This window comes from Pan troglodytes, chromosome 9, assembly GCF_028858775.2.
Source record: "Pan troglodytes isolate AG18354 chromosome 9, NHGRI_mPanTro3-v2.0_pri, whole genome shotgun sequence".
Lineage (NCBI taxonomy): Eukaryota > Metazoa > Chordata > Mammalia > Primates > Hominidae > Pan > Pan troglodytes.
In genome coordinates, this window is record NC_072407.2 from 23726041 (window position 1) to 23750234 (window position 24194).

The 24194-nt window shown below is 45.8% G+C and overlaps 2 protein-coding genes across 11 annotated transcripts in view; one reads left to right on the forward strand and one right to left on the reverse strand.

Annotated features, from left to right (window-relative positions):
• NAV2 (neuron navigator 2) overlaps positions 1-24194 on the forward strand; it is a 773425-nt gene that overhangs the window by 347244 nt on the left and 401987 nt on the right. For 6 of the 10 annotated variants that reach the window (XR_008538002.2, XM_054662164.2, XM_009460063.5 and 3 more), the window contains exon 1: positions 21334-21600. The exons of 2 other annotated variants lie outside the window; for them this stretch is intronic. Coding sequence is in view for 6 of the 8 variants with exons in the window: in XM_054662164.2 (XP_054518139.1) it covers positions 21334-21600 (267 nt within the window). In the remaining 2 variants the exon portion in view is untranslated. Of the gene's footprint in view, positions 1-21016; positions 21101-21333; positions 21601-24194 lie in introns of those variants that run through there. 2 more of the 10 variants (XM_054662163.2, XM_054662158.2) reach the window with 2 other exon arrangements.
• Positions 18567-21092, reverse strand: LOC104008432 (uncharacterized). The gene has a single exon (XM_009460077.4). The coding sequence runs from the start codon at positions 21090-21092 to the stop codon at positions 20355-20357; it is 738 nt and encodes a 245-aa protein (XP_009458352.3). The 3' UTR covers positions 18567-20354.

Sequence of the window (24194 nt, forward strand, 5' to 3'; positions counted from 1 at the left end):
CCCCCCGGAAACCCACGTCTGAGAAGCTGGGTCATTGGTATGTTGAAGCACCAACCAAATGTATGCTTTTGCTTGTTTGTGTCTGGGAAAGCTTGTAGCTTGATGCTACCTAATGCTAAACATATGACTTATCTGGAAACATCTAAGTATGCTGTGGTCTATAGACAAAACATCCACATCTATAAGGATGTCCTGATTAATGGTATTTTCTGGTAAAGCAAAAAGCATTCCTTGTTTGAGTCCTTGTTGTTGCAAATCCTTCTAATCTTGGATTGAGTTTTTCCTACCTTAGTAAGTAGAATCTAATGAGCAAAATCAAATCTTATCTAATGCCTCAGTATCCTTAATTGCCTCCACAGGCATTTTGCATATTGATCCTACAGGCAATTACACTTCATTCATTCAATCAGCAAATATGCATTGAGTACCTGTCACAAGCCAGGCATCGTTCTAGACTCAGGGGATGCAGCAGAAAAAAACCCTCGCTCTTATGGAGCTAATATTCAAGTGTGTGCATGTGTGTTGAGGTGAGGGGAGATGGGGATGGGCAGTAAACAAGCAGATAGCATATACATTATACCAGCTGGTAGGTGTTCTGTGTGCTGTTGTACATTTGATAGGCTCCAAACCGAGGGAACAGGGCAGCCAAGGCTGCTTCCCCATCAGGACAGGTTTTGCTGCCTGCCCAGGCTCTACAGGGAACCTGACCAAGACCTTTTCTCCAAGCTCATAGCCTCCTATCTAACCAATGGCTGGCACTTGCCAATTAAGCAGATCATTTGGTGCCCTCCTGCCCTTGTATTTTCAGATTAATCTTGTCTCTTTCACGTATCTACTACCAGCCCACCTCTGCCAGGGCCCTTGGTTTCCTCTGTGTTTGAGGTGGTGCCTCTGCGTGTGACTCTCACCCTCCACAGGGTCCCCTTGTGATGGGATGGGAGGGGATGCTGTGTTTCGAGTGAGATAGCCGATGGCTTGTTTGTAACATAGACTTTTCCCATTGTCATGAGGTTGGGGCGGCAACAGCTAGAGGAAATACAAACAACAATTTTCCATGCCCTATTTCTGTCTCCAACCAGGAGTGCCATGCTGACACAAACACAGTGTTCATTTGTTCAGTGTTTGAAGCTGAAATGTACCATAAATATACCATAGCCCTTCAAAGGGTGGGTTCACAACAGTCTGCTTTAAGAGGCCACCAAAGTCATCTTTTGAGGAAAATAAAACAAAAATATATTTAGAAAATATTGCCCTTGGGGGAAATTGAAAACATTTTTCCTATTTATGATCTGGTCCTTTTCCACTTGACAAACACTGATTGCTGTTTCCCACCCACACCCCTGCCCTTTCTACTGTTTTAGGTGGAGCCCAGATTCACATGGTTTTCTGGTTAAATAACAAGTGTGTCTGTCCCAGTCTCAGCCTAGTAGAGCCCACACACCAGCGACTGGTGTAACATTGGAGGCCAGCACTGTTCTAGGAAGGATAGAACATGGAAGACCCTGGCTTGAGAACCCACTAGAGTAGACTACGGTCTTCTTTCGAAAGATCTCTTCATTGTAGCTGGAGGGAGAATGTTAGGAGATTGGACTGTAAAATATCATTAGGCCGATGTATAGGAAATCACCATTTTTGAGTCAAAAGTAGTTGTTATAGACAATTTCATTTAGTTCCATCTAAAAATAAACAGCTGCCATTTATTGATTATTGCCTGTGTGAGCTAAGCAATTTACATGAATGATGTCATTTGATCTTCACAATAACCCAACAGGGTGGTGTCTCAGGTTGGGTTCCACAGAGGCAGACGCTAAGATGAGGATTTGTGACTTATTGAAGAAGGGCTCCCAGGACAAACCAGTAAAGGAGAGGAGAGTAGGACAGGGACAGGGATACAGCCAAGCAAGGATGAGGTTTCAGGCAGAGTCCCAGCCTCAGCTGCACTGTGTGGGGAGTTCTGGAGCTTAAATCACACCCACTGCAAGGCAAATGAGCTGGGTTTTCATATACCCACAGGCTGCCCAGGGAGTCAACCCTCAGACACAACCAGCTCTCTGCATGCATAGGTGAAGGGGCAGGCCTCTGAGAAAGCTCACAGGTGCCGATCATTAGAAGCAAAGTACAGGGAAGCCAGGGGAGGGGAGGGCCACTGAACAGAGACCTATGGTACTCTGGGCAGAGCATCTTCAGGGTCCACTGGAGGTAGGTATTAGTTTTATCCTATTTTACACTGAAGAAACTGAGACTCGGAAGGATGAAAGTAACCCACCTCTGATCATAAAGAGATAGGGCCAGAACTCTATTATCCTGAACTGGCCATTCTGTAGAACTCCCACTGTCACTTCCAATGCCCTTAGTCACTGGGGTCAGCTGGTGGTGTCTGGCCCCTCTTTTCCTTAGAATGAAATTTTAGAGCCAGCTTGGCTCATGCAGATAGACTAGGGGTGCAGGGACCACCCAAGGGACCAACAGCTATTGCTCGTCTAAGTCCATTTGGCAGCAAGCTAGGACTTCTTGTCACATTAGCTCTCCCTTGTACCTCTCTAGGTTGGAAAAAAGGCCTTTCTTGGGCCCAGTTCGGTGGGATCTGCTGACATGTTCCTCCACTGTCCCCGGAGCCTGTTTTCCCTTTCAAGGTTCCCTTGGCAGAGGCGGGTGTGACCTGATACTCTCTACCTCAGTGGCCAGCAGCAAAGTGCTATCCAGTGCCACTGCCTGAGAGAGCTGCCACCACTTGTCTTGGATCAGGGAATGTACTCCCAGTATTCCAGGCCAAGGGACACACTGGCATCAGAACACCTGATGAGGGGATCACCTCCCACTGCTGCCTCTTTGCTCACTCCCCTGGCCAGGTGCAGTCAGTTACCTGCTCTTATCTGGCAACCCAAGGTGGCCTTCAGGGAGTTGAGTCAGCACTCTCCGGTCCAAAACATGACATAGTGGGAAAGATACAGACTTTGGAGTCTGCAATCCAAGTTCAAAACCCAGTTCAGCCACTTAATAATGGAAGTGGTTATTTAACTTCTTTGTACTTCAGTTTTCTCATCCGTAAACAGGGAATGACAATACCTGGCACAGAGTGGACTTTGAGGAATATTTGCTCCCAGCCTTTTTTTTTTCTAGATTTTGCCTTACCTGGCATTGTTATCTGTCACATGACCTATCCTGACTTCAGGTCATTCTATGCATTTTAATACAGCCTAGCTGTCCTGGGATTGATTGGCTGCAGGGTGCAAGCTGGAAAATGTGTTCCTTATTGTCATAAAGAGTTTTGTCCCTTCTGGTTTACCATTTGAGTTCTGTCTAAAGACACTGGATGGGCCGGGCATGGTGGCTCACGCCTGTAATCCCAGCACTTTGGGAGGCTGAGGTGGGCAGATCACCTGAGGTCAGGAGTTCAATACCAGCCTGGCCAACATGGTGAAACCCCATCTCTACTAAAAATATAAAAATTAGCCAGGCATGGTGGTGTGTGCCTATAATCCCAGCTCCTCAGGAGGCTGAGGCAGGAAATCACTTGAACTCGGGAGACGGAGGTTGCAGTGAGCTGGGATCACACCAGTGTACTCCAGCCTGGATGAAATAATAAAATAAAATAAAATAAAATAAAATAAAGACATTAGATGACCTGCTTTTTTTTTTTTCTAATCCTAACTAAGGCCTTGTTCACTGAATCCCATTCTACTCCATATGCTATTGGTTCCTTGAATGAGGCTTGGCTTGCTAGGACATAGCACAGGAGAAAAAGCAAAATGCTACATGACACTGAGATGCTGAATCATGCCCCCATAACCTTCTCCTCCATACATAGAAATGCTCTCCTAGTTTTTTCGGCAGCCTACTTGAACATCAATCACATCGGGAAAAAAAAAATAAATAAATAAACTGGCTTGCCACCAACGCCATTGTGCTAAGAATAATTTCTGTCCTAGCAGTACAGCTGGTCAGAAACATTTCCCAGTGTTTCCATCTGGAATTAGGTGTGAGGATTCAGGAAGTGCATTTGTCCATTTCAAGTCTGAACCTGGCATGGGCCTTGAAACTTGGAAGCCTGACAAAAACCTAAGAATCCTAGAGTAAATGTCCAAACACTGACCTGCCCAAAAATCTGTCTCATATTGAAGTCTCCTTCTCTTTTGTGTGTTGCATGACTCTCATTTAGTCTATTGTTCCTAGTTTTCCAGGAGTCAGTATTAAATATCAACCATATTTACTAAGGCAGGGCTTAGTTCAGCTCAGCATCTCACAGTGGAGTCCTCAGCCAGCATAACATCTTGATGATCAGGATCATGGTTTACTGGTTCCGGTTTGAAATTGGTTCTTGATGATAGTGGCTGGCTGTCTGGCTTCAGAGAAAGGATTGTTTACATTTTAATCTTCCAAATAAATAGAATTATTCATCCACTCAAAAACTGTTCCCAAGATGCTGACATTGCAGCAGGCATTGTGCTCTCTAAGCATCAAGGACTTTAAGCACAAGAAGACACCTTCTCCACCCTCTTGGAGATGATAGTTTGATTCAGTGGTTCCTAACCCTGGGCTGCACAGTAGAATCACCTAGGGAGCTTCTTAAAAGTAGTGTTAAGATACGATTTTCCTCTTTAATCCTCACAATAATCCTACAATATAGATAGTGCTGTTGTACACATTTCAAAGACAAGAAAACTGAGGCATAGATTGGTTGAGTCGCTTGCCCAAGGTTACACAGCATTGTGGAACTAGAATAGGACCACAGAAGGTGTGCCTTCAGAGAGCTGTACTTACCTCAGAACTATCCTGGAATACTATGCAGCCATAAAAAAGAACAAAATCATGCCCTTTGCAGCAAATGGGTGGAGCTGGAGGTCATTATCCTAGCAAACTAACGTAAGAATGGAAAACCAAATATCGCATGTTCTCACTTATAAGAGGGAGCTAAGCACTGAATACACATGGTGGTAAAGATGGGAACAATAGACACTAGGGATTGCTAGACAGGAGAGGGAGGGAAGTGGGCATGGGCTGAAGAAACACCTGTTGGGTTCTATGCTTTTGGCCTGGGTGATGGGATCGTTGAGACCCCAAGCCTCAGTGTCACACAATTTACCCATGTAACAAATCTGCACATATATCCTTTAATCTATAATAAAATTTGAAATTTAAAAAAAAGGAACTGTCCTGCCTCTTCCTGAATGGGGCAATGCAGGAAGAGGCAAGATAGTTCTTTTTTTTTATTTATGTCAGATTTTATTATAGAGGAAAGATTAAAGGGCATGGCATGTCTGGAGATGGCTGGTGCAGGTGGCAAAAGAAAAACTAGGGAGGGAGGCAGGGATGGGGCCGGAGGGGTCTTGGGGTCCCCGACTGGGACACTGGGTTTTAATCAGGTGATTGGAATAGTTACCACCTGTAACAACTAGACTGTGAAGGCATTTGCTGGGAGGGGCTCAGCATACATTTCTACACAACAAAAAGTAGGTCATTGTCTTCAGAAGAGAGCAGGGAAGGTGCAGATGCTTGTGATGGCAATTGGCTCTGACAGCAGCTCCGTGCTGAGTGGGAAGGAATGTGAGAAGGGCCTCCTGCTCCTTTTCCCCACTGAACTCTTGCTTTGACACGTTATCGTAACTCTGGGGTCAGTCCTAGAGCAGCTGGCTCTGTGCCCTCCTTCCCTGGAAGCTGCCTTGCCTACCCAGCACTTGTGCCCACTCCGATCATCAAGCCCACAAGAATCTTCACTACACTGTTGCTCAGAACCCACTCATCACAGCACAGGGCTGAGTGCTGATGGGGCTGCCATGGAGGAGCTGCAAACCCACTTCCCTGCTCATTGTGTAATCCAGGAGAGAACGGGGTGTAATCGTTACACACATGAGCCACGGTTTGAATTCCAACTCCATCATTTACCACGTGACTCTGAGCAAGCCCCTTGACCTCTAGGAAGCTCACTTTTCTCATCTGTAAAATGAGGTGGCCATCCCTACCTTGCAGCTTTGTTTTAAGCATTGGGGATATAATTCACAAGCGACCTAGTAAATGTGTCGGAGGCCCTCAGTAAATGGCAGCTGTTATTATGCCTGCTTAACTGCCATTACTGAATTCTAGATCCCCGTGGGCCCAGAGAGCCCTGGTGGAGAGCCATTGAATAAACCCCTTATTTTGCAGATGAGAAAGCTAAGCTTAAAAAGGGCAGTGGCTTTCCCAAGGTCACCCGGACTGTGAAGAGCACAACCAGGAGCAGGAGCTACCTGTGAGAGGCCTCCTGGCTCCAACCACAGAGCAGAGGTGAAAAGTTCAGCTCCAGCTTGGCCACGGCCACCCATAGCCTTTGCTCTGATTTCCTCCCTCCACAATGGCACAGACACAACCTTTCTGGAAGGGTTTGTGTGGACGAGTAAGCTGTCATTCCAAAGTGCTGAAAAGTACTCCACAGGTGCCAAATCATGACTCTCCATAGATTTCAACACCTCGGTTGGCATGCCTTCCCACCAGATGCAAGCTTCATGTGGACAGTGCTCACGTGTGTGTGTGCATGTGAGAGAGAGAGTGTGTGTGTATGTGTGTGTGTAGGCGGGTAAGAAAAAGGAGAAGGAGGGAGAAGACCACTTAGAGGATTCCAGACATTCTGAAGTCCTTTTCCATACCTGAACTCCAGGACATTGTGACTTAGCCCCCTGCCTTATGAAGAAGACCACTGCTAGCTACTTTTGCAGTTGTTCCAGATCCTACTTCCAGCCACCTGCTAGAGAAAGGCGTGAAGAAGGGCAACTGGCCTAGGGCCCCCACTCTGTGGCCCACAGTGAATCAGTAACACTGTTGCTGAAATCTTCAGCAAATAAGAAGCACAGTCAGGAATTCTGTGCCAGGTTGCTGATGTCAAATGGAGTGTCTTAGAAAAGCATGGGGTTTAGAATCAGACAATTAAGAATTTGAATGCCAGTTCTTCCTAGCTACGTGACCTTGGGCAAATTACCACTTGTGTACCTCAGTTTCTTCGTCTGTAAAAGAGGGGAAAATATTACTTCCAAGCATTGTTTGAAGCAATTAAATGGGATGAAGACCCTGGTGCATAACTGTTTAGTTCTTACCCCAAATACTGCCACCAGCCCCAGTGGCTTCCTGTGCCTGGGTTACCATAGCACCTGAGCTGATCCTGGTATGTTGATTTTACTTATGGATTTTGAAGAGTCAGAAAGATACCAGTATGAAGAGGTGGTCACTGAAAGCAAAGCCTGTTTTCCAAGAAAAGGCATCTCACTTGGAGATGATTGCCTTGGGCACCTCATATATTTGGGACAAAAGCAGCTATTGGTGATGAGGGGTAGGGATCTGCTTTTATCCCATATGTGATACTCCACAGCAGAAGAGTAGTGCAGCACCTTGAATAGATGACTTTGAGAAAACAGACATTCATAGCCTTACCATGCATTTCCTTGTGAACCAAGTTAGTTAGGCAAGAGGTCAGATGTGGACAGATGTGATCCAGGACTGCAATGAGAAAAGTTGAGCCCCTCTGTGCCTCTCCTGGCCTGCAAAACTGCAAGGAAAGTGTGTACAGGGAGCTTCCATCACACACTCTCTAGCTTCCTTTTCCTGTCTGGTCCATTGTGGATGCCCCAGCTCTGCACATACAGATCCCTTACCCAAGATGCTGGAGGATCCCTGTGAGCCAGAGGGACAGGGATCCCCAATGGGCTCATAGCCTCAGATTCTGGGCCTTCACTTAGTGTCGTAGCAATGGAAATTTCCACACATTCAGATATATCCACGGCAAGGGATCATGCAGTGGCCCTAAGGTAGGTGGGAGAGGAACTGTGGCTTGAATACTTAATGTGTTCCAGGAAATATGGTAATCATAATAGTAGCGGTGGCCATGGGTTAGTCACTGGTTTAGTGTTTTACCTATATTCATTTAATCATTCCAACAACCCTATGAGGGAGGGACTGTTATAAACTCTATTTTACAGATGAGAAACCTGAGGCACAGAGAGATTAAGTAACTTGTCCAAAGTAACACTGCCAGTAAGTGGCACAGTTCAGACCCATGCAGTCACACGTATGCAATCAAATTCCAAAATCATCCTTTTAACCACTAAGCTCCACTGCCTCTCTTTAATCTTCCCCCTAAATCCGGGAGGTGGGCCTTATTACCAACAGAGGTAAGAAACTGAGGCTCAGAGTGGTTAAGTGACTGGGCCAAGATCACACAACCAATTAAGCGCAAACAAATAGTGAAGTAAGCTATTTACTTCACTAAATAGCTTCCAAAAGAGCAACCGAAACCCTGACATTATCTCTTACTCTACACAGAGAAGTGTGGGGTTGGGGACCCAGATTTTTACCCCTCAATGCTCAGACCTCCACCCAAAGCACACTGGCAGGCAGGAGCAAAAGCCCTATTCTTGCCTGGTCATCCTCTTTGCCTTTCAGATCCTGGCCCCAAACATCTAAAGGGGTCTAAGATGTCTTACCTGCTAACATAGCACTTGCCTCACTTAGTAATTATGCATTCACTGATGTGGTTATGTAATTACAATTTCCCTGATTGGAAGCTCCACGAGAAAAGAATTTTGATTCTTACTAACATTTTATCACCAGTGACTGGCATGTTGCCCAGCATTTGGTAGCAACATAAAACGCTATTAGAATGAATGAATGAATGTAGCAGCTATAAGGTTCTAGACTTACACCTGGCCCTCTGTCTCCATTATCTCAAATCCTCACAAGAACTTTGTGAAATAGTCATCATCACTCCTATTTTACTGTTGAAGAAACTGAGGAGCAGAGAAGTGAGGGGACCTTTGCCTCAATCAGTCAATAAGAAATGAAGCCAGGCACCACAGTGAAGTCTGCCAGATCCAGCCTCCGTGTTCCCCTTTTTCACCCCACTTAGAAAGGAACCTGAAAATAAACTATCTAAGGGGTTGGGGGTTGGTGGGGGGTCTGCCAGAGTTTCTCTTGTAGGGAAACCAGAAGAAAATGGGGTCGTGGAGATCAAAGGCAAGGAAAGCGCTCAAATGGCCACGGTCATGGGAGGGGATTCTAGAAGACTGCCTTTGATAACTCAGCAGGAAATCAGCTTTGTCGGCCAGCCGCCTTTGAAAACTGGATTCTGCATACTCAAATCAGCCCTTTGTGGTACCCCTTGGGAAGGATAAGACCCTAACAAGCAAATGATTCTGAATGGGAGTTAATTCAACATTCTGATGTTTTTTGAAAAGATGGACTTTGTGGAAATGAAGCCAGGATGATGATGATGCTTAGTAGTTTTCACTGCAACCTCAGGGAGACTAACTTTGTTTGGTTCGTATTTGAGGCACTTCCAGACTGCCTTGAAAAGAAAATTCTGATAAATGTGTGTGAATGTCTAAAATTCTTGTGCAATGTGGAGCTTCAAGAAAGCTGCCAGGCAATTTTTTGGAAAACAATTTAATAGTGTCTTGCCCCACTGTTTATAAAACAATATCTTTCTAAGCCAAAAAATAAAAGACAATTCCTGTGTATTTTGTTTTTTTCCACCCGTGAAGCTCTGAGGTTTTATTTGCCTTGGATTTGGAGAGGGAACGGAAATCAATGCAGCTGTTTATGGTCTCAAATCTTCACACAACTTCAAATGCTCTCAGGGCCCAAAAGATCCTCATGGGTGTCTCTGTTTTGTTGACAGCTTTTAGACCATCCTTGAGCTCAGCCAAGGGGTAGCATTAACTAGAATTCCCTTTTACATGTGCCCTGCAGGGTTCATTTCTGGCATCCCACTTTCCTCTCCATCTTCTCTGTTTCTGCAGGAAGAAGATTGTCTTGAGGCCACCAACATCATTAGTTATAGAGGCAAGTTGATAGATCAGTCAGAAAAGAATTGATTTCCTAGTCCTTGTGCTCAGGGGTGGTCTTGGCACTTCTGTAAACAATGATTCTGTGGGATCCACTTCCCTGGAAGGAAGGGAGAATAGACGGAATTTCTGGGGTAATGGTTTTTAGTTGTGTGAGAAGAGATCCCACTTGTCAGTGACTTTGTTATACAGATAACCTCCCTTTAACTAGAACTGGATTTTCACTTTTTGGTTGCTAACATAGGTTTTGTTTATTAGTTTGGGAGAAGGAGCTCAATTCTCCTGCCTGAAAAAGGAGAGGGCAGAGATGGATGTAAGCTAGTTTTCTGCATTTCTGTATCACCAACATTTGCACAGGGCTTGGTTCACAGCAGGGCTTAATAAGTGTCCTCTGAGGCCAAGCACACACACCTGTAATCACAGTACTTTGGGAGGCCAAGGTGGGCAGATTGCTTGAGCCCAGGAGTTAGAGACCAGCCCGGGCGACATGATGGAACCCTGTCTCTATGAAAAATACAAAAATTAGCTGGCACAGTGGTGCATGCCTATAGTCCCAACTACATGGGAGGCTGAGGCAGGAGAATTGCTTGAGTCCGGAAGGAGGAGTTTGCAGTGAGCTGAGATGGTGCCACTGCACTTCAGCCTGAGTGACAGAGCAGGACCCTGTCTCAAAATACTACTACTACTACTACTAATAATAATATGTCCCTTGAATAAATAAAAGGTTAAAACAAATGAGAATATTTATTTGAAAAAAAAGGAAATCCCATGGAAAAGTAAGTTAAAGCCACCCATAATTCCAACTTTTAAAAATAATGGTATAAAATAAGAAATTAATAGTCCCTAATTTACCCCTCAGAAAGAACTGCTGTTAACAATTCGACATGATTCCTTCCTTCTTTTTCCTTCTCTTTATAAACATATTTATTTATACGTATGTACACACATATAAATATATTAGCAAAATAATTTTAACAGTAGGCTAATATATATAAATAATAAAGAAAATATTTTTTTAAATTACAAAATGCATACCAAAGCTCTAATTTTTGTTAAATTATCCACTATTGAGGTTTTTTTTAGGCCAACACATCCTTTTATTAGCACAGACCTTCATGAGTTAACTCTGCTCCAAATCCTCCTCTCAGAGTCCTAAACCCTGGGCACTGGGCCTCTTCCTGGAGGTCAGACATTGACCAGCAGCGCCTCTTCCATCTGAGGCTCACCAGGCTCCATGCCTGGGGCAGAGTCAGAGGGTAGGCATGAAGGCTTCCAGGATGACAGCAGTAACCAAAAGAGGAAATGTGTTGAGAGAGCCGTGGGGAGGTGGGGAGCATCGCAGCTCAGTGCCTGGTGGCCCTGCAGGAGCAACCGGTAGAGTAACGAGTAAGGGTCAGGCTGCCTGATGCTACCCGCACCGCTGGAGCTGAGGCGGCATTTGGGGGATTACCTGGCTGTGTTTGGGCTGCATGGGCAGCTGGACTGGCTGAGTGTTTCTGTCAAAAAGGAAATCTCACTCAGAAAGTAATAGAAGGCCTGGATTTTTCCAGATTGGCTGTTAACATAGATTGAAATTATCCAGATTATTGCCTCAGTAATCCCCCACTGTAAAGTGTTGTGAGAGCAAAGCCTTTGCAGCACTTCATAAAGCCATGTTTTTCAATTCGTCTGCACCCAGAGAGCTTTCTCAACATTCTACTGCCTGTGCCCACTCCCAGAATCTGATTTCACTGGTCCAGGGTGGGACCTGGACAGCCTTAGTTTGTGGATTTCCCAGGTGACTCTAATGTAAAGCCAAGGATGCAAAGCAAAGGGGAGGACCACTAATTCAGAGTAACCTCATTGCTTTTTTCAAATGCAGACTCACAGCTTCAGAATCCTAGGTCTGGTTTTTTTTGTGGGGGTGGAAGGGGGTAGGTATCTTTTCCTTTAACAAGCAGCCTGGGTGATTTTTAGGCTTCTTGTTTAAGGAGTACTGGTCGAAGTTGTCTTTGCCTCCAGATGAACATAGCAGGAAGCCCTGTCTCAGAGCATGAACATCATGCAAAGACCACCCCCTGTAACTGGTGATCTTTCCTTGCCTTATTATTAAGACCATTATCATTAGCAAACTGGGTGACTACCAAACCTTTCCACCCATTTCCTCAACTTAAAATGGACTCATTCTGCCACCACTCAGGAGTGCTGTGGGGATTCATTTAAATGCCATATATAAGGCAGATCTTAACCGTATCAGAAACAGGAAGTTACATTATCATTTCCATGCTTATCATTATGATGGCTATTCCTTTGATAGTATACTGTCTAGTGTCCAGAGTCCAGGCACTGGAGTCAAGTCCTGCTCTTCTACTTAATTGGTGGTGGGATCTTAAGTAAGATACTCAAACCTCTCTGGGCCTCATTTTTCTCTTTTGTAAAATAAAAATGGGAATAACTATCTACCTCATGAAATTGTTGTGAGCATAAGAAATCATGTATGTAAAATGCTTACCTTAGTCTCTGGCACATAAGAAGAATAACTTCATAAATTACAGTTCTTATCAGCATCATCATTATTATTGGGTCCACTCTGGTTGCCTAGTCATATGTGTGGGAAGAAGAATAGAGGCTGGGCGCGGTGGCTCACGCCCGTAATCCCAGCACTTTGGGAGGCCAAGGCAGGTGGATCACGAGGTCAGGAGATCGAGACCATCCTGGCTAACAGGATGAAACCCCATCTCTACTAAAAATACAAAAATTAGCCGGGCGTGGTGGTGGGCACCTGTAGTCCCAGCTACTCGGGAGGCTGAGGCAGGAGAATGGCGTGAACCCGGGAGGCGGAGCTTGCTGTAAGCAGAGATCATGCCACTGCACTCCAGCCTGGGCGACAGAGTGAGACTCTGTCTCAAAAAAAAAAAAAAAAAATTTTAAATATCAATTTGAAACTGAATTAACTAGACCTCAATTCGTAGAAATAAATAAATAAGTCTTCTGTAATAGTGAAAAAGTGGGTGGATAATTAAAAATAACAAGCAGACAAACAAACAAACCTTGCATGTCAGATCCAGCCTAGAATCTGAACATACTCATCTCAGTGTCACCTTTACTTTTTGCAGGTAAAGCCCTAGGTGGTGCTCACTCCAAAATACCAGCTAGAGCCAACTGTTTGGACTGGAGAATCCAGACGTTTTGATTTTCCTCTCCCTATTTGACCTCTTTGCCCACACATATAATTTATACTTATCTTTTATTTATATTTTTCCTGGTCCCAGCTCCTTGTTAGAAGACATTCTTAATTAAATTTGCCTGGTCATTCTATCTCACATCAAACAGGAAATCCAATTCCCTGTCTGTCCAGGATTCTGCAAATCACTGAATGAGGAGCAAGGGTGATGGGGAAGAGGCACAATTTCATTCTCGTGGCCATCCCTGACTACATTTCTGCTCCCATTAATCTTAGGATCTCACTCTTGTGTATCTGTTTTCTCTGTTCTCTTCCTTCTGTGCCAAAACAACCCCAAATTCAAAACTTATCTCTTTAAAAAAAAAATAGTAATGTTCCCCCACCTAAAGAAAAATCAAGTCACTCCAAGTATTTGGTACCATAGCAGGCTTTGTTGCTATTTTGGGAAAATAAACGGGTTTTACTTTGGCACTTTTGTCTGTGTTTTTTGTCCTCCTCAATAGGCTCTTCACACTGCTCTGGCTACTCCATTTTTTGGGAGCCCTTCATATTGAACCGCTCCCAGGAAACGGAATTTTTCTCACTTATTATAGATGACAATATAGCTTGACCCCTGGACTCTAGGCTGACCTTCATATATCCAAATGCTCACTAATGTATCTCTAAGACCATATACTCAGAGGACCTCTTGAGCAGCTTAGAACTGGCAGACTTTGAAATCTCAGACTTGGCACTAATAGATATTAGTGCCTGAATATGGAAGGAAGTGATATGTGATTTATATTTCTGCTGATATGATTTATTTACACAGCCTTCTCCCACCTACAGAAAGTGAAAGTAGTCACAGTCTAAGTTTTAAATAAGAATCCTTTTCTTCTATTACATTATATTTAGCCATTGTTTTATTGAATATAGGCTTTCCTCTAATCCTTTGTGGGATGAGGCAAGATGTAAACAAAGGAATGTTTCCTAGACTTAACTTATAGAAGTAGGAGAGTGGAACATACCTCTTAGAGTTTCAACACTAAGGGTAAAAGCAAAAAAATTCTATTACTTTAGGTTTTTTGTTAGAAAATTAAATTAATCAACATACCTGATAACCCCACAAATAGTTGACCCTCCTTTGTGCCTGGTTTATCATTGTATATTTTGTGCTGCCTCTATTAGAGTATTGGTTATATTGTTTGTCATTCATTTATTCCCGTTTGGTTTCCCTGCTAGATTGTGAGTTGTTTCTCTTTTTCAGTTTCGAGAAAGGACAATCCTCAGGTGAGAAACAGCAGCTACATCCTTCTTTGAAGCTTGAGAGCCGAGAGCAATAACTTATTCTTATCTGCTCTCCATCATAATGCCCAAAGCCAGGCACATAGATGGCTTGCAACAATTTATTCCTTGTATTAATTATTGAGCCACTGATTAATCAATGGTTTGCTACCTGCAGTCATGCATTACTTAATAATAGGGATATGTTCTGAGAAATGAGTCTTTAGTCTTTTTTGTTGTTGTACAGACATCATAGAGTACATTTTCACAAACCTAGATGGGATGGCCTACTACACGCTTAGGCTATATTCTATAGCCTATTGCTGCTGGACTACAAGCCTGTATAGCATGTTGATGTACTGATTACCATAGGTAATTGTAACACAATGGTATTTGTGTATCTAAACGTAGAAAAGGTACAGTAAAAATATAGTATAAAAGATTTTTTTAAATGGTATACTTGGATAGGGCATTTACCATGAATGGAACTTGTAGGACTGGAAGTTGCTCTGGGTGAGTCAGTGAGTGAGTGGTAAGAGAATGTAAAGGCCTAGGACACTGCTGTACACTACTGCAGAGTTTATTAACACTGTACACTTAGGCTACACTAAATTTATTAAAAATATGTTTCTTTCTTCAATAATAAGTTAACCTTAGTTAACTGTAACTTTTTTTACTTTATAAACTTTTAAATTGTTTGACTTTTTGACTCTTGAAATAACAGCTTAAAACGCAAACACATTGTACAGCTATACAAAAATATTTTCTTTATATCTTTATAAGCTTTTTTCTATTAGTTTTTTTTTTTAACTTTTTCAACTTCTTAAAATTAAAAATGAAGACACAAACAGACACATTAGCCTAGGCCTAAACAGGGCCAATATCACTGTTTTCCACCTCCACATATTGTCCCTCTGGAAGGTCTTCAGGGGCAAAAACACATATGGAGCGGTCATCTCCTATGCTAACAATGCCTTCTGGAATACCTCCTGAAGGACCTGCCTGAGACTGTTTTACAGTTAATGTTTTTAAGTAGAAAGAGTACAGTCTAACATAACAATAAATAGTACCGTAAATACATGAACCCATAACACAGTAATTTGTTATCAAGTATTTATCATCAACTATATAAAGTATTAGGCACTGTACATGGTTGTGTGCGCTATACTTTTATAAAACTTGCAGCACAGTATCACCACAAACATGAGTAATGTGTTGCACTACAATGTTATGACTGCTACTATGTTACTAGGCAATAGTAATTTTTCAGCTTCCTTATAATCTTACAGGACCGCCATCATTATGTGCAGTCAGTCATTGACCAAAACATCATTATGCAGTGCGTGACTATATTTATTTGACATTTAGTCTGGGTCATTGACTCAAATGCCTATAAACACACATACACACATACATACCCCTCACACTCTAGCTTCAGCAGGTAGGGGAACCCTCAGCCTTTGTTCTCAGAAAAAAAGCCCCAGAGGTTACCATTGGGCATACTGATTTGCACACAGACCCATCTGGAAGAAAGTTTGAGATTGGAAGTGAGTCACTGATAGGGTGAGTAGATGAGCAGACTTTCCAAAGAGATGTCTTAAGGTTCTTACCTCACTTCTCTGCAGTATGAGATGGGTGGCCTCTCAACTCAGCCACTACTAAAAGGTGAGCCTTTGTGCCATCTCGGAGATGTCTCATAAGTTGCCAACCCATTTGTAGAAAATTAAGGAAAAGTGCATTTTTTTACTCCCAAATAAACTCATAAATATTTTGCTTTTTATATTATTCAAGAAACTTTGCAACATTTCCCCTCATCATGTATAATCTAGGGTCTCCAAAAGGCTGTAGACTTTTCCCCCCAAGATCCCTGCATTTTTTGGTGACAGGCTGGGGCTTAGATGTTCCAGGCTCTTCACCGGACTGTCTTCTTGGGAGGTCAGGCCAACAGGGGTCTTTAACTAAGATGAAGGATGGGTTGATGGAACTGGTCACTCACAGGTCAGCTCTGAAGCCCAATTCACACTCAACTAATCACAAGTGGCTGATGTTGAGGAGCAGAGAGGGGTGCAGCTGGCACTTCCTGATCTGAGGATGGCTCTTAGAACCAGGGAGCTATCCAGTCTCTTAGGATGATTCAGTGGTCCTGAGAGCTTTGATAATACGTTTCAATTTGGCCTATCACTGACATTTGGGTGATTTTGCAAGTTCTGAGCCAGAAGAAAAATAAAGAATGGTTGTCAAAGTTGGAATTTAAAATGGTGGGCCATTTCAACTTGGCATACTTGTCCATAGTGCATATAGTAAAAAAAAAAAAAAAGAAAAAGAAAAAAGTTATTTTAATACCTGGATAGTATATTCTTTCCAGAGCAGCTTGCCATTCTCCGAACCAGTGACTTGCGTTGGCCTCCAATGCTTGCAAAACATTGATTTAAAATGACGTTTTTCATGTTAACACAGTATCAGTGTGGAAGGAGTAAACTTATAGGCCGTTTTTATAATTTGAGATTATCTTATTTAAGTAAGAAACTTATAATTATCTCATTTATCCTAGGAGAAAAAATAGCTTCCCCCCCCACCCTTGTCTGGTTATTATGATAAATTATTTTGCTTTAAATAAGAAAAATGAACGTTTATAGAAAATATCTAAAAGGAGATAGGGACAGGCATGGTGGCTCATGCCTGTAATCCCAGCACTTTGGGAGGCCAAGGCGGGCGAATCACGAGGTCAGGAGGTCGAGACCATCCTGGCTAACATGGTGAAACCCCGTCTCTACTAAAAATACAAAAAATTAGCTGGGCATGGTGGCAGGTGCCTGTAGTCCCAGCTACTCAGGAGGCTGAGGCAGGAGAATGGGGTGTACACAGGAGGCGGAGCTTGTAGTGAGCCAAGATCGCGCCACTGCACTCCAGCCTGGGCAGCAGAGCGAGACTCCGTCTCAAAAAAAAAAAAAAAAAAAAAAAGATATAAAAGGAGATGAATATTTGGAAGGCCAAGGCGGGTGGATCACTTGAGGTCTGGAGTTCCAGACCAGCCTGACCAATAAGATGAAACCCCGTCTCTACTAAAAATACAAAAATTAGCCGGGTGTGGTGGCATGCGCCTGTAATCCCAGCTGCAGTGAGCCAAGATCGCGCCATTGCACTCCAGCTTCCAGCCTGGGAAATTAGAGCAAAACTCGGTCAAAAAAAAAGGAGATAAATAATGCTCCAGGAAAAAGCAAATAGAGTTACTAAAGGGAAGAAGAGGCAGGAAAAGAAAGAAATTTGGAAACAGACTAAAAGATTCACTTGTCCTCAAGTGAAAGATCTTTCATCAAGAAAAATGAAGAATTATCAGAATTTAGTTATATAAAACACACAGGGTTAAGGGAAATGCTCATGTTTACCAATCCTAGAACATTAGAAATACTTTAAAAGAAATACTGTTTTTCATAATTATGCATATTTGAGGGTCTCAGAACCCCAAAATGACGTTGGCAGTAAATACAATTTAAACAGGAAACCAAAGATGGCAAATACATAATATGTATTTCACTATTTCCATTTCTATACCCATAGCAGACATTATCAAGTGATCAGGCGGCTATTTCCAACTAGATGGATGCACTCTGAGATCCTTTTCAGTAGATGGCCCTTAAGATGAAATCCTCCTGCTGTCTGTGCTACTCAAAGCGTGATCTTTAGAACACCAGCATGGGCATGACATGAGAACTTACTCGGAAAGCAGAATCTCAGCCCCATTCTAGACCAACTGAATCTGAATCTGTATTTTAGCAAGATCCCCAGTGATTCTTAGGCATATTAAGGTTTAAGAAGTTCTGGAGATGCACTGAATGCATGATATATTCATTAGGGCAGAATATCTCAAGTTTTAGTTTGCATCATAATCACTAGGTTGAACACTGTTGAAACACAGATTACTGGGCCCCATCCCCAGGGCTTTTGATTCAATAGGTCTGGGTGGGGTTTTCAAACAAGTTTCCAGGTAATGCTCCTGCAGGTCCAGGGACCACACTTTGAGAACCACTGCATTAGGGCCATGAGAATACTTTGGAATATCTCCCTGATCTTTAGAAGCTGAAGATTGTGATATCTTTCCACAAATCTTGGTACACTGGTCAGAACTAGAATTCAGGGCAGGCAAAAGAGTCCCAAGGTTTATAGCATAATATTTCGTATGTCCTTATGTTCCTAAATCTAAAAGACAATCTCTCCTTCTTGAGGGTTGATGCTAGCATCATTCAATCATTCATTCCGTATAAATGTTGGGTAGCTATTCTGTCCACAGCTTTATGCTCCATACTGAGAAGATCTAAAGAAAGTTAAAACACAGCTCCTAATTCCAAGATGTTTATTCTCTAAGATGAAAATGAATGCATGAAACAATAAATAACAAGTTAAATAATGGGAGACAATAGTACGGGAGGTGGCATCAGATGGCAAAGGGCAAAGTGTTAAGTAAGTAGCATGAATGATGTGTGACTTGATTTCAGAGAGAGGGAGGATAACTGAAACAGACATAGACAGGGCCGTGCATTTCAGCCTAACTAGAGTAGAAAGTTGCTACCTAGAATGGCTAAGAAGGTGCCTTCTCATTTCTTAATGCTTCAGAGGTTAAGACTTTGATGTTTCCTCTGGTCTGAGATCTTTGTCACTTTGGGCCACTATAACAAAAATACCATAAACAGGATGGCTTAAACAACAAACATTTATTTCTTACAGTACTAGAGGCTGGAAGTCTGAGACTAGGATGCCAACACGGTATCAGATTCTTGGTAAGGGCCCTCTTCCTGGTCCACAGAAGACTGCCTTCTGTGTCCTCACAAGGCAGTAAGAAAGCATCTCTCTCCTGTCTCTTCTAATAAGAGTGCTAATCCTATCATGAGGGCTCCACTGTCTTGATCTTATTACCTCCTAAAGTTCCCCACCTCCTAATACCATCACATTGGGGATTAGGGGTTTAACATGAATTCCAGGAGGACATAGTTAATAGCATCTGAGTTATTCTAAATCAATGCTATCAGCACTGAAGATCAGGCTATAGGGTGGGCACAAAGTGTCCTGGAAACAAAGAAGAAAGACAAATAGTTTATAAACAGAGATGACTTTGGGGGAAAGCAGCAGTAATTTAACAACAGGGAAAATAAAACCCAGCTTTTATTGGTCTCTTACATTGCCAGGTACTTGTGCTAAATGACTGTCATGCACCAACCATACCATCTCATTTAATCCAAACAACAGCTCATTAGGTAAATGTCGTCAAACCTCCACCTTACTACATGTGAAAACAGAAGCTTTATAAGGATGCATGTAAGCTTAAATAACTTGCCCAATTCTAATCCAAGCAGTTCTACAGGGTGAGAGGCTCCTCATTCATAAATCGCGAAGTCTGGCCTGCCTGATCATCTCTCAGTTTCCTTCTTATTCTCGTACACTTTGAGTCAGCGAGGAAACCACAGAGCAACCCAAACAGAGAATTCGAGTCGAGGAACCTGTTGGGGCCAGTGCGTCCCAGGCGCGGACAGGGAGGGGCTCCATGAAACGCAGCAAGGTTTGGCCAGAGCCTGCCGGGGTCATGGAGCCTCTCCCGGCTTCTTCAGGCCACTCTAATTACAGAGTCTGTGGTAGGTTGCGTGGAGGAGCTGTCTCGGGGCGGGAAGCTTCCCTGCGTATTGTATTTGCCTATAAATACTTCAAATAGTTAAGTGAAATGTGCAGCCTTTGAAAACTGGAGAGGAAGCCGTTGGGAGGCCCCCCGCCCAGCCGGCCTGGAAGAGCAGGCGGAGAAATGGCTGGCGCGCTCTTAAAGCGGGAGACGAGCTTCGGCCCTGCCCAAGCCAGATGGGGGCAGCGAGGCTGCGGGCGTGACTCCGGAAGACTCAAACCGTTAAGGTGACCGGAGCAATTTGAAAAAGGAAACAAACTTCCCTCGAGCCGTGCCCGCGTGGCTCTGGGGCGGACGGTTGCGTTCGAAAGGGCATTTTTCAAAAGAAGGGTTTCAGGGACGCAGGGGTGTGGGCCCCCCGGGAGGCGCGCGGCCGGGGCAGTGCCGCAAAGCGGCCACCAGCCCGCTTTGTACTCGCGGCCAAGCGCGGCCCCAGAGTTTCGGCGGCGGCCAGAGTTTAGGCCACGCCCTCTTTGCGGTGAGACCCGCGGCCGCTGATTGGCGCACCGTGGACCAATGGGCGCGCCGGGGCGGCCCCGGCTGTCAGCGCGCGCCGCAGCAGCGCCGGCCGCAGCCTGTCCTCCCCTGCGCTGAGCCCCGCAGCCAGCGCAGCCTTCCCGGGAAGCGCGGCGGCCGCTCCCGAGCGCAGCCCTGCCCGGCCCGCCAGCCGCGCGTCCCGGCGCCCGCGCCCCACGGCCACAGCCTTGCCGCTATCTAGCTCACGGAGCATGTGCAGACCCGCAGGCGCTAAGGTGCTCTCAGTCCGGGGGCCTTCTGGGCAGCGGTGACTGTCACCCCAAGAGAGACCTTTCGGGGGCTCTTGCCGCACCTCTGCTGCGTCGCGGGTGCCACTGCGGTGCTCGCGAGCAGGGTGGCAGCTGCCTCTCGGTGGAGACGTCTTGGGACCCTTGCGCCCTTCTTCTCTCCTTCCTTCGCTGCTCTCTCCTTTCCTTCCTTGGCTGCTCGCTCTTTCTGTCGCCGGCTCAGACCCGTAGCCTCCGGAACGGGACTCGTGGGTCGCCGCCGCCTCTGTCTCTTCCAAAGGGGCCTCCTCACTTCGGAGATGCAGTGACAAGTTAATATGGGCGTCCAAGCCTCTGTTTCCCAGGAGGAAATTTGCAAGAGGCGGCAGCCCCTGAGCCCCCAGAGCTCTTGAAAGGTCACCCAGGAGAGGTGTGAGACCCGGCGGCAGCATCCGTCCAGGTGGGACCCGCTGAGCGCCGTGGCCAGTCCCCCATTCCCATCCCGGCACCCCAAAGGCGCGCTCGCCCGATTGCTTCGAGTTCCCCGACCTGGGGATTTTTTTTTTAGCCGCTGGTGGTGGGCGCCTCGTGGGCTAAGGCCCGGCGCCTGCTCTGCTACCCGCGCTGCCTTTAGCGGTCGCCCCCGCCGCCGCTGCCAGGGACGTGCTGGGAAAGCCCAAGCCCCGGGAGAAGATGCCGGCCATCCTGGTCGCCTCCAAAATGAAGTCGGGACTGCCCAAACCCGTGCACAGCGCCGCGCCCATCCTGCACGTGCCCCCGGCCCGGGCGGGCCCCCAGCCCTGCTACCTGAAGTTGGGAAGCAAGGTGGAGGTGAGCAAGACCACCTATCCTAGCCAGATCCCCCTGAAATCGCAGGTGCTGCAGGGGCTGCAGGAGCCAGCGGGGGAGGGGCTCCCGCTGCGGAAGAGCGGCTCGGTGGAAAACGGGTTCGATACCCAGGTGAGAGATGCCGTTTGCCGGGGTACTGTTCTGGAAGGATGGATGAATAGTTCTTTCGGGATGGTGTGGGAGAAAGGGCTGGATGGGAGAAGGGGCTACCATGTGGTCAGGGAAGGGAACCATTCCCCTTAGGCCGGCAGGGTGGGGGATGCGCGAGGAGGGTGGGCCGGCCGGTGGGTGTGGCCCGGGTGCCGGAGGTTTGCCTTAAGAGCTCTTCGAGACCTGGGATGGCGGGCACGTCTGCAGCATCTTCCTGGGGAGGAGGAAAGGTCGGGATGTTCTCAAAAAACGTGTGCATCGCTGGAAATGTGAGGTCCTGCATGTTGAGGTCTTGGCCCCAAGAAGCCAGTATCCGCAGCAGCAGCTGTGTGTCTGTCTGGCGGTTCCGCAGAGATTCTGTTCCGGACAAGGAATGATCTAAGGCCCCATTGGGTTCGACGCCCCCTAGCCTGGCTGTAAGATCCAGGAAGAAAAGGGGGTCGCGGGTGGCAGTGAACCTGCTCTTCCCTTGGCTTGAAGATGACCTGTCCCTGCCCCATCCTGCGGGGTGACGGGATTCCGGGCAAGGTGCTGGGACTGCGGTACTAGTGCACCAGCTGAGGCCGGCAGCTGGAGACTCCTAGCGCCTTGGCTGGCTGTTGCGGTGGGGGTGGGGGTGGAGGTGGCGGTGGAGGTGGCTGCCTCAGAATGGCGGCCGAAGCTAAGCCCCTCCTTCCTGGGTGGTAGATCCTGGTGTTGGTAGCCCGAGTGACGGGGCGTGGGGATGGGAGATGGCTTGAAGAGAATTGGTGACTCCTACCTTTCCAGACAGAGCCTGCATCACTTAATTCGGCTGGGTGACAAGCCCTGGCCGTGCAATCTCTTTTACAGAAATTAGCAAGGGCCAATCAGGTTCTCTTGGTCCTCCCCGCTCCATTTCCCCCTTCTTCTGGTAGGAGGGGGCTATATTTTCTTGGCAGTCAGTCAGCAGGGACTTTTGGGGACAGGCCGACCTGACGGATGTGACTGTCCGGTTAGGAGAGGCGGGAAGCCAGAGGGGAGGTGGTTTGGGGCTGGTGTCAGGAAAATGGCAACAGACCAGCTGACCTTTTTGGCACATACTTCCCTGCTGACACCGTCTCCACCTTCTCCTGGAGCTTTCGCTGATCAGAGGCTAGAGCTCAACACATTCCTAGGCTTTCTGATGCGGGAACTGGAGCTGAAGCTAATTGTAAGCAGGCTTTTGGAACTCTGGGCTGGAGAAGGCCCTCAAAGCAGATTAAGCTCCCACACCAGGCTGATAAGCATGCCCCTTGCTGCTGCACTTGCTAAACATTTTTGGAAGCTGACAGGTTTGAGTGATGGTGTGTGGGAGGAAGGCAAGATTTCCTCCAGTGCTCCGGGGGCCTGCCTCTGTTGTGCTCTGCTCTTCTTCTGTTGTTACATACAGGATTTGTCCAGTGGGCTCTGCAATGGGGGTGAGCACCAGGGTACACTTCTGCATGGGGTTTCCCTTCATCCATGGATGTGGGGTTTATGAGGTGTAGTGGGCAGTCGGTGGGAGGTCAGTACAGTGACTCGGGACTGGAGGTGACACATACCCTCGAGCCTGATGAGGAGCACCCGAGGAATGAGAGGGAAAGTCCATGCTGGGATTGTTCATATCCAGGCAGCTGTTCTGCCTTTGCCCGTTTGACCCTTCATTTAACAAACATTGTCAGAGGACTGGCAGTGCATAGGCTCTGGAAAGGTGATTCATCACCCTCTCCGTGAAAAAAAATGTCCTTCAGCTTCTCTCTGAGGGGCTGGAACAGTCCACTTCCCTCAAGACTTTGCTTCCCTCTTTTGCCCTTGGTCCATAATCCCCCCATTTCACCTCTCTCGCCCTCAATGGGCCCTTGTGTACTGATGGTGAACATAGTTTGGATGGACCGCTAAGGAAATTGGCCACTTCCAGTGGACTACCCTGATTTTTACCTGCCTGCCCTCGTTTGCCAGTGCCCAGGGGTTCTGGGGGGTCTTCCCTGTGGCAGATCCCTGTCTGCACAGCTGACATCAAAGTGATTTTGGCCAATGGGATTTTACCTTCTTTGCCAGGGCTTCTCCCACAGTCTGCCTGATAGGGTACCCATTCCCCCTCCAAAACAGTCTCTTGGTTATGGCATGAGGACTATGTCTGACTGGCCATCTGGTAGTTTCCAGGTCCCAAATTTGGTATATATTATTAGAAGATACTCAGGAAACAATGAATTAAATGGCAAATGCTCTCTTGGGGCCCCTGACTCCCCTTTTATTCAGGGGATTTTTGGCAGGAGATTGGGTTGTGTAGTGGCTGATAACATAGCTTTTAAAGTCAGATGGGTATCGCTGGTGTCTTGCGTCTGTCATATACTAGCTAGGTGACCACCTTGATTAATTTCTTTGGGCTTTAGTGTTCTCATCTATTAAAAAATGAGCATGAACAACCACTAGAGTTGTGAGCATTAAGAAAAATAACGTAAAGTGTTCAGTGCAGTGTCTGGCAAATAAGGAACACTTAATAAAAGTAGCTATTTATATTGCTAACCTAAGAGATGGGGCATGCTGAATCAACATTAATAGCCCATAAATGAGAA